Here is a 9,581-nt window from a genome sequence, read left to right as displayed (position 1 = left end):
CCGTTATCCTGAGGCTTGTTTTTTCTGACCCCCCCACCCCCGTGGCCCCATGTCTCTCGGGTCTGTTCCCCCGCTCCCTTGCCCTGGTGCCCTCAGCCCTGCCAAGGCCCGTGACCCTGGATCTCTCCCCGGTTCTTCTCCAGCTCTGGCTGGGGCTGGCCCTGCCCCTCTGGACCGCAGGGAGGAAGGGCAGGAGCCCGGCTTAGAGTGGGTGGTGTCCCAAGGAGTCACTACCGGAAGGGCAGCCTGTATTTCAGGCCTGGCTGGAAAGCAGCAGGGATCCAGGTCCTGGCTGGCAGAACAGGGTCCTGCTGGACCTGGGATCCCAGGGATCCCCCGTCCCTGTGATGCCCCAGGCTGAGCAGGGAGACTGGAGCGAAGCGCAGTGGTTTGTCTCTAGGGGGAAGGCGGCTGGGACAGCTATTGGGCCTAGCTGTGCTGGGGGATCAGGGCGCTGGCTGCTGTGGCTTTCCCATTCCTCTCTGGGGTCATCGTCTCCTCCTGTGCTTTATTTTTAGTCCTAGCCATTGGTGTGATTGCTTCGGGTAGAGCTGGCGAGGTGTGGGGTCACTAATAAATAGGCAAGCCAGACATCTGAGGCACGCTTTCCTGTAAAGTGCCTTGCGGGTCACAGCTTTGTTCCCAGCTTGGTGACATGGGATCTGTGGGACCCTGGCAGCTTGTAACAAGTGCAGTGATGAAGATTGATGTATGGGTCAGTGTTGTGGAGTAATGTGAGAGTCCCAAGGTCAGCAGATGGGGTAGCATTTGAACCGTACTGTCGGTTTTCACATATGGTCCTCCACTTGTCAACAGCATAAGTGTCCCTGGTGGAGACATCCCATGGCTGATCAGCTTCGCTGCACGCTGCCTTCTCCCAAAGACTGGCTATAGCTTTGCACTAAAATTGCTGCTGTGCTGTGCGTGTCAGCTGAGGAGAGGTGGCTGTCTGCTCTTCTGCTGAGTGCAGAGAAATGTTGCTTTTCTTTGATCACAGGTGGGGAAGATCCATTTTCTCATAGTTGATGTCTGCACTTCCCTAAATAACTCAGTTCTTGCTTTGAAAACTGATCTGGGGATGTTGGGGGAAAAGCTTGGAAAATCCTCTTGCTTTAAAAGCATTCAGAATAGAAGCAACCCCCTACCTAGTTTCTGCACAGCAGAAGAGGCAAGATGCAGCCTGGTAACTCAAAGAAGGGTGACACGAGAGCTTTAGAACTGGGAGAAGGGCCTCTCTCAAAACACGAGACATCTGTTTTGGACAGGCTTTGGTGTGCGACGGGACGCCAGGCCTGGGAACTAGGCTGAGTGTACAGACTAGCGTGTTAGAGAGGAGATGGCTCAGGCCTGTTAAATGGAAAGCTCAGGGTGATACTTTCTTCCTCTAGCCTGAATTATCTTGAGTAAATATATGCTTTTTGCTCTTCCCTCTCTTGGTTGCTGGTTTGGCTGCGATAGGTGAGGGCTGGGTGTGTTAGTGATTCTGCCAGGGGTGCGCTCTCACTATGAGAAAACCGGGAGGCAAGTTCCTTCTTGGTAGAGAGAGGGATTTTCTTCCTTTGGAGACCTCTGGACAGAAGATGCTGCCTCAGTTTGAAGAAGCTGAAAGTGAGTGGGGTGTTGTCAGGCCTGGGATGTGAAGACTGTCAGAAGTGAGCTGGGCACTTCTAAAAGGATCTTTCCAAGTTGTTTCCAGCCTTGGGAAAGGAGGTGTCAGTGTGAACACTGGAGAGTAAGCTGGACAGTCTGTACCAGTTCAAGCAGAATTGAGCGGTGGAGGACCACAGGATTAGAAACTGCTTTGGATCAATTGGGTGTCTTCATGCACATGCTTATGGTAGGACTTTGCACTCTCTTCTAGCATGTGGATATGGAAAACTCCTATCTCTGTGGATACTTGAAGATTAAAGGCCTTACAGAGGTGAGTGCTTATTGCAAAACAATAAGAAAAGATGCCCTTCCTGGTAGGGGGAGAAGTTACCGCCAGAAATAGAGGATGGAGGGATCAAGTATACAGTAAATTTGACCACTAGGTAGTCTAATAGCTTCGGTCTGTTGTTCTTGGAGGGTAAAGCAAGTATGAGGGGCCTTGATGGGAGTCCTGAGAGAATGCGGGAAGTTTATCTGGCTTCCCTTAAGCTCTGAGTGGAACAGAATCTGACCCTGAAGTCAGTTTTAGATACTCTACTGGGGTGGTGTGTTGCTAAAAGAAAATAAAGCAAACAAGTCAGATCTTTAAGTACTTCCTTCCATATCCATCCACTAAGATCTCCTTGTGGTGTTGGACAGTGTGAGCACTGTCTTACGGGGGTTCTCATTCTGGCTGTGTCTTTCCAAGTCCAGGCGCTCTCAGCTGCAGTGCACTATGTGTCTGCACGGACAATTACCACTAAGTGCTTGGAGAAGTTAGCTCCCCTCAACGGAGCCTGGTATTCCTGTGTGCAAACCCCTAAATCATTGCAAGTGCAAAGCTGAAGAGGTTACTCGGAGCACCTTCTCTCCCTCTCTGTGGTGGCTTAATCTAGCCTTCATACTTTGTATTTTAGCAAACGTGGCTAACTGCTGTTTATCAGCTGAGGAGCAGTGTTACCTCCAAATGGTCACTTGTGATCGTCCAGCTGAGAGCTTCCCAGCCGTCTGGCTCTAACGTGGCTCCTTCTGATTTCATGGAGAGAATAGAGCGGGGTGAAAAGATGACTGGAGTAAGAGGGTGGAGGGTGCGCATGTACAAGTCAGACTTTAAAAGGTGTGGGACAGGACAAGCCAGTGGGCTGACTGGGGCGACAGGAGCACCAGCCTCAGATCGCCTCGAGGTCTTGCTGCGAGATGCTGCGTTTTGCTGAGTCTGTGCACCTTTATCTGTGTGAGAGTTTCTGTCTCTAGGTGACAAATCTTAACAGTCTTCTGTCTCTCCTGCCTCCTAGGAGTACCCAACCCTCACCACTTTCTTTGAAGGGGAAATAATCAGTAAAAAGCACCCTTTCCTAACGCGCAAGTGGGATGCCGATGAAGATGTGGATCGTAAACACTGGGTAAATAAATTGGGGGAGGAGAGGGGAAGGGGAACAGATGTAGGTCTGGTGCCTTCCTGGCTGAGCACCTAGTTTAGAGGTGATATGCAGAGCCTGCTCGTGCAAGAGGTATGAGAAGGGCCTGGAAAGCTCTCCTTTGAGAGCCTCTTCCTCCCTCCTCTCCCCCGCTGGGATCTTTGGCAGGCTGCTGGCTGTGACCTCTGAGAAGAGAGGGGGTGTCTTGCTTTCCAGTTGATGGGCCTGGGGCTGGAAGGGAGCAGGATGTCTTCTCCCCCAGGAGAAAGCCCTGCTTGTTTTGAAGCCCTGTAACAAAATGGAGTGGAGAAGGGAAGGGGTGCCCTCCTGACACAGGGGCAGGGTAGGTGCTGCCTGTGTCTCAGCCAAGGTACCAGCCACTGCAGTGCTTTTTTTCAGGAAAGCGTGTCTACCACTGTGTCCTGGATCAGGGTCACAGGAGCCAGCTGATTGTCTTGATCTTTGCTGTTGTTTGCCAGACTTTGATGTTTATTACTTTTCTATCAAAATATCTTGCTCTGGAAGTGTAGGGGCTTCTCCAGCAGGGCTGGCTATGGTTGTGGGTGTCTGGCAGTGCTCTGTGTTCCCCAGCACTTGTCCTGGAGTGCATGGCTAGCAGTGCTCCAAGGAAACAGCCCTGGGAGCAGAAGTCCTGTTCTGTAACAGTTCTTCCCTCCTCAACAGTAACTAGTACTAGTGAGCTCTACTCCTGGAATAAGCATCTTGTCTTTTTTTTCTTTTTTTTTTTCCTTTTTTCTTCTCCTCCCTGTTGTTTTAGGGAAAGTTCCAGGCTTTTTACCAGTACGCAAAAACATTTAACTCTGATGACTTTGATTATGAGGATCTGAAAAATGGTGACTATGTCTTCATGAGATGGAAGGTAAACTCTGCATGTCTCCGTCCCTGATGAGCTGCTTACAAGTGACCGACAGAGGCTCATGGTGCCTGCAAGCTTGTCTCTTTCAACTACTACTGCTGATTTATTGAAAGCTCTCACCCTGCAAACCTTGTAACCTACTGTGCTTACCAATCCCAATATGACTCCTGTCTAGCCAGCTAATTGCATCCTTAAGGGCTGCAGTCATGCCTGAAAACACAACAGGAAAATCTTGCTTGGTGGTGCTCCAAAGGATGAGAGAATTGATGTCTCTAGTCCCGGTGTGGGGCCTGTGCCTTTGATGCACACTGACCAGTCTGATTCTCTGCTCTTCAGCTGGATCAGTTCCTCCCTCTTTACATGAGTCTTGTGCAGCTGCAGGGGGAGGAAATAGGGCAGCTCTGATTTTGCAATTGGCCTCTGCTTTGGAAGGGGCAGGTGTCAAACTGAAACCGATCCTGTGCGTTCTTTCAAACTGGTTCTGTTCTGAGTTGTCTGCTTTCCTGTAAGATGCCTACAGTGCCAGATGGTGAAAAAACATGCTGGTGTCTGTGGTTTGGGCTGCTACAAGTGCAGGGAATGCTCAGTCAGGAACTCCTTTATTTTAATGTGTGCTAATATTCAGTCTGGGAGGGCTGATTGCAGGGGGTTGGGTGGGGGGGAAGTGTTTGACCAGCATTTTTACATACAATCTGTGTTTTGCGTACAGGAACAGTTCCTAGTTCCAGATCACACTATCAAAGACATCAGTGGTGCTTCCTTTGCTGGTTTCTATTACATCTGTTTCCAGAAGTCAGCAGCGTCTATAGAGGGCTATTACTACCATAGGAGTTCAGAATGGTAAGGAAGCTTCCTTCCTTGTGCAGCCTGAAGGGTGACTCCTCAAACAAGCAATGACTCTTCTGCTAGTCTGCAGCCTTGGGAGTGTCCACACAGCACTTTCCTGGGTTGGGGAAAAGTTTCAGTCTGGCAGCTTGAGCCTGGGTGGGGAGGGAGGACACCTGTGTGGCGTTCGGCCAGAGCAGCCAGTGCAGCCCCTTTGTATGGTATAAAATGCTGCCTGTTTGCACGGCTGGTGGCGATCAGGTTTGCAATGTAGTGCAGAGGAGATGCAAGGTCTGGAGATGTGCTGTGGCCTGTCAAAGTAATGGTCTGGTGTGTCTGAGAGGTGCATTGGGAGGCCGACGCCAGCTGTGGTTCACTAAAAGCATGCTGAGCTCTGGTCTCTGAGCCAAATACTCTCAGAGCCTGCCTGTTCCTGCTCTCCCATGGGGACAGCCAAGTGTAAGGCAGCCTGGTCTCATGTGCAGGGTTGGACTCCATCAGTTTGCACTTTGCTCAGTGATTCAGGCTTTGAGCTTCTCCATGCCTTGGCCAGCATCCCTTCAGAGGATGTCAAAGGGGCCTTCGAGGGGGAGCTCTGCTGTCTCGCATGTAACAGCTCTGCTGCTGCTCCCTTTAGGCAGGAATCTTTTTAGGCCAGTGACTTGTAGTCCAAGGTCCTCAGGGTGTGGCTGAAAGGCACAGGGAACAGTCACAGGTTGGTTGGCTTCTTCTTGCAGCCGCCTGACAAGTAGCTCTGGAGAGCTCTCCTCCCTCTCAGCGTTGGGTAAATAATAACGGGATTTGTCACACAGCAAGCGAATCTGTAGGGTGACTGGAAGCTCTTGGAGGGAGGGAAGATACCTGGGAGGCTCTCAGACAAAGCCCCTTGAGCTAAGCTTTGAAAGACCTGAGCACAATTTTCAGCTGTACCAAACACCTTTTGATTGTGAAAGTTGTTAAACTTCAAAAGATGTCCTAAAACCATAGTCAGCCCACATCAAATACAGTCTGACTGCAGGTAGCTCAAAGGCATGGGAATGAAAATGTGAAGCAATACTGAGTCCTCTTACTGTTTTGGCAACACTGGTAAGTGGGTGTTAGGTGCCTAAACACCTTTGAGACTTTGGCCCTAAAGGGTAACAGAAAAGCCAGGCATCTGGATGTCTGTGACTTGCCAGACAGGAGCTGTTGGTTCTAGGGGAGGCCTCGCACAGAGAATGGCCTGTTGCATCTAATCCTCTGCTTCGTCTTTTTCCTCTCTCCCAGGTATCAGTCATTGAATTTAACTCACGTTCCTGAGCACAGTGCTCCTATCTATGAATTCCGATGACAGCTGTCCAGAACTGATACCGCACAGAAGCAAACTGGGCAGGAGGGCATGGCCTGCCAGGAGGACCGTGTCCCTGTCAGAACACGGGAATGCACGCTTCTCTCCTGCCCCTCGGACTCGCAAGAGAGAGCCTGAACGTTAACCCATCCAGCCCAAGGAGCGTGGCTGCTGGAGCTTGATTCTCCCTCCTGTCGAGTGGCGATTTGATCTTTAATCTGGTTTTAAGCTACCTTTAAATGCACTTTCTTATTGCACAGCTAGTTTCTCTATCACCGAAATTCTTCCCAGCCCTCCTCTGGAAGCTATTTCTCAGTAGCTGGAATCAGTGGTCTTTCCTCTGAGTAATGAGAAGATATAAGTTTGGTGCTTATATTTTCATTGTTACAGCCTGATACGGGCTGAAATTGCCAGGACTGAGGTTTGTTGCCCAGATTGCCAGCTCTGATGCTCCCAGAGCCAGGTGTGGTCCTGTGTTGGTGAGACTCTGCTTAGCAGAGAACTGCTCAGCTGTAGAGTCTGTTGGGGGAGTGTTGGCTGAGACAGATGAGGCTTGAATGAATCTCCGCTTCACACTGGCTAACGAGGTTAGCCAGAGCTGCAGATCTTTCAGGAACGCTGGCCCTTTGGAGCTGGGAGCTGTTCCGGTGTCTTGATATACCATTGGGAATTAATTTGATATATGGACTTCCAGGCTCTCAGTAAAGTGGATCTGAACTCTGCTTATAGGTGTATATTTGCTCTTTACTTAAGTTAAGGGTAAAAAAAAAAAAAAAGACTTTTATTAAAAAAAAATATTTTTATGGTTCCTTTTCCCAAGGACCCTATGGCAAATGCACAATTACTCGATTACATTTCCCTGTTTTCACATTGAAAACAGGGAATGTCTGCATTAGTTTTTATATATGTGTATGTAATCAGCTAGCGCTTTGGGAAAGTAATCGGAGTACAAATGTTGAACAGCATTGCAGACAGTTCTAGAACTGCTCAGCATTTGTTCTTACCCTTCATGCTACACCAACACCACTGCTTGATACCTTTTTACAAGGCAGAAAAGAGAAAAAACAAACAAAAAAAAGTAGCTCTCCTCTGACTTCGAAATGTTTCAAGTGATATAACTTAAGGCTTGTGTGCCAAAGTGTGTGTGTGTGTATGCGCGTGCAGTTTTTTTTAAAGGCATTTTAAAAGTTGGCCTCAGTTGTATATTTAATGTGACAGTCACGCCTGCAGGGCTTTTGTGAGAGTTTAGTTTGCATTTTTTTGGCTGTTAAAAACGACCCCCTTAAAGCAGGCTTGTGTCATGCACCAACCAGGCAGGTTATGAGAATTGGTTTGCTGCCTGTGAGAGGAAAGCGAAGCCCTCTGAATACCTAGTGCTAAGGTTGTTTGGTTTTTCTTTTAACTGACTTTCTTTCTTTTTGCAGTGTGTCTGTCTGGTATATTGCAGCAGCTGAATTTCTAGTTTAAGCCTTAACAAGAAAGTATTCAGGTCTCAGTGAGCCCGTTTCATATATTCCAAATTGGGATCTTGTGTTGTTGGAGAAGTGGCCGGGCTGGTCTCACCAGATGATGCAGTATTGAAAGCACCCTCCTTTTGCGTGCTGTTCATTGCGGATGAATCCTTTCCCCAGAACAAATGGAGAGAGACCTGCTTACGCGTGAAGGCAGGAGACCCGGCCTTTCTGCAGGCTGGGAAGCTGCCTGCCGTGTTAGTGGTGAAGGAAGCGTGTGCCGTTTTGGTGGTCGTTGCTGGTAGGTTTGTGGAGTAGCTCAAAGGCAAGTAGGAGAGTGATTCCAGAGGAGGTGGAGGGAAAGAGGGGCCTTCTCCAGGGCTGATGTGAGGGCAGAACAGCTGGGAATAGAGTAGTTTAGAAACAAAGATTCCCTTTTTACTCTGCTCCCCTTGGAGAAACTGGAGCCCTCTGGAGGTGAGGGAAGGTGGTGCTTAGCGAGTGGTATTGGGAGATGTCCTGGTTTTTGAGACTAAAACTGATGGTGCTCTTCTGCTTTAAAGAAGTGAAGGGACTAGTCTTCTCCAAGACAGTTCCAAAAGACCGCTTTGCAAATACAGATATTCTTACTCCATGGATTGTTTACATGCCTCTGGAGCTGTGTGCAATATTGGTGGTGACACCAGTCTCCTTTGCTCCCCAGGATTGTCACAATGCCAGTGTTACGGTCAGATTGTTAGCGTTGTTTAGTTGAAATACTACTGTGGTCACTTGTAGAAACTGGGTTAGGAAGGGTCCTGGGGTTATTTAATATGTATACCTGTCCCAAAAAATTCTCCTGAAGTTTTTCTCTGAGCCACTGAGACTTGATCTTTTGAGAGAGGGGTGGGGAAGGAGTCCTTTCTCTCTCCCTCTGCCCGTCTCATTCCAACCAGTTTGAAGCATATTTCAGCAGAGATCCAAAACTGCCAGATCGATGCCTCTTTGTAAGAAGTGTGTCATGGATTCGTAGCAGGTCTTGAAGCCAAACCACCAGTTGTAACAGCCTAAAGGTTTGAAGGGGCTGTCTGGGTTCAGAACTTTCCTTCTATAAAGCCTTGGTTTTGATTTTTCTTTTTCTTTGAATCGTTTGATAAGCTACGAAGAGCTGTTAAGTATGTTGCATTGTGGTGAAAGATAACTAACCAGGTGAGATTCTGGGGAGAGGAAGTAAGAAACTGGATATTTGAGTCTTCTGAAAAGGTTTTTTGTTTTTGTTTTTTTTTAAACTATGTTGGCTGAAGAATTAGTATATTTATGGATGGAATATGGAAAAGGGACTGGAAGAAGTATTTTGCAGAGCTATCAATGTCCAAATTAAAAATGAAATGTATTTACAGGGTCTGTGTCTGTGTGTGTTTGTAAACCAAAGCCCTTCTTGGTTCGAGGGAAGAAGTATGCTTCATCTTGCTGCTTAATATGTCCAGGAATTCAGTAAGATATCGTTGGTCTTAAGACCTGCGCAGGGCTTCGCTGGAGTAGAAGGGCAGGAAGCAAACAGGCTCGCAGTCGTGTTATGGCAGGGGGAGGGTTTGCTGTAAAACTGTGCTCTAGCTCCAGCGCTTTCCTTGCGAGCAGCTCCAGTTACCCCGCTCCCTCCTTGCCCTGGTGGCAAGGCAGCGCTGGCGGCCCGCCGCCCCGCGGGAGCGGGTGTGCGAGGGGGAGCGCCGGCACGGCCGCCCCAGCTTGGGCCGAGTCCGTTTCCCGTCCCCGGGAAAGGCTGCCTGCTGGTTGCTCTCCGTGCTGCCTCCTGAGTTGTTTGCCGACTATAGCTAGAGAAATGGGCAGGTGCCTTCCTCTGCCACTGCCTCTCTGGGGAGCGAAGCCCCCCCGGGGTCGTGGGGCGCCTCCGGACTGGGAGCCGCGTCCCCCTGTTCAACCCCTTGTGTCCCTCCGGGGGGAGGCAGCTCTGCCCGGGGCAGCCGGCGGGCCCCGGAGGCCCAGGATGTGCGCGGTTACCTCCTTCTGCATCCTGCTTTTTTGGGTGCTAGTGGGGTCCCTGGCATGGGGGTGGT

General features: G+C 49.5%; 2 protein-coding genes across 2 annotated transcripts in view; both read left to right on the top strand.

The window, feature by feature from the left end:
• The first annotated feature begins 73 nt into the window (after positions 1-73).
• Positions 74-8,905, top strand: GID4 (GID complex subunit 4 homolog). Its single transcript, XM_026083189.1, has 5 exons — positions 74-1,921; positions 2,925-3,032; positions 3,826-3,927; positions 4,634-4,764; positions 6,016-8,905. Exons 1-5 carry the CDS (start codon positions 1,871-1,873, stop codon positions 6,077-6,079), a joined length of 456 nt encoding a protein of 151 aa, XP_025938974.1. The 5' UTR covers positions 74-1,870; the 3' UTR covers positions 6,080-8,905.
• Positions 8,042-9,581, top strand: part of DRG2 (developmentally regulated GTP binding protein 2) — an 11,401-nt gene continuing 9,861 nt past the window's right edge. The window contains exon 1 of the mRNA XM_026082962.1: positions 8,042-8,254. Within this exon, the coding sequence (XP_025938747.1) occupies positions 8,042-8,254 (213 nt within the window). The remainder of the gene's footprint in view (positions 8,255-9,581) is intronic.

The sequence above is a fragment of the Apteryx rowi genome, unplaced genomic scaffold, assembly GCF_003343035.1.
Source record: "Apteryx rowi isolate R43461 unplaced genomic scaffold, aptRow1 scaffold_6, whole genome shotgun sequence".
Lineage (NCBI taxonomy): Eukaryota > Metazoa > Chordata > Aves > Apterygiformes > Apterygidae > Apteryx > Apteryx rowi.
This window is presented reverse-complemented; position numbering and strand designations above follow the sequence as displayed.

Coding starts and splice junctions, on each gene's coding strand:
- GID4 (XM_026083189.1), top strand. CDS start 1,871: ATGGAAAACTCCTATCTCTGTGGATACTTGAAGATTAAAGGCCTTACA. Junction 3,033..3,825: donor ATGTGGATCGTAAACACTGG/GTAAATAAATTG, acceptor CTGTTGTTTTAG/GGAAAGTTCCAGGCTTTTTA. Junction 3,928..4,633: donor ATGTCTTCATGAGATGGAAG/GTAAACTCTGCA, acceptor TTTTGCGTACAG/GAACAGTTCCTAGTTCCAGA.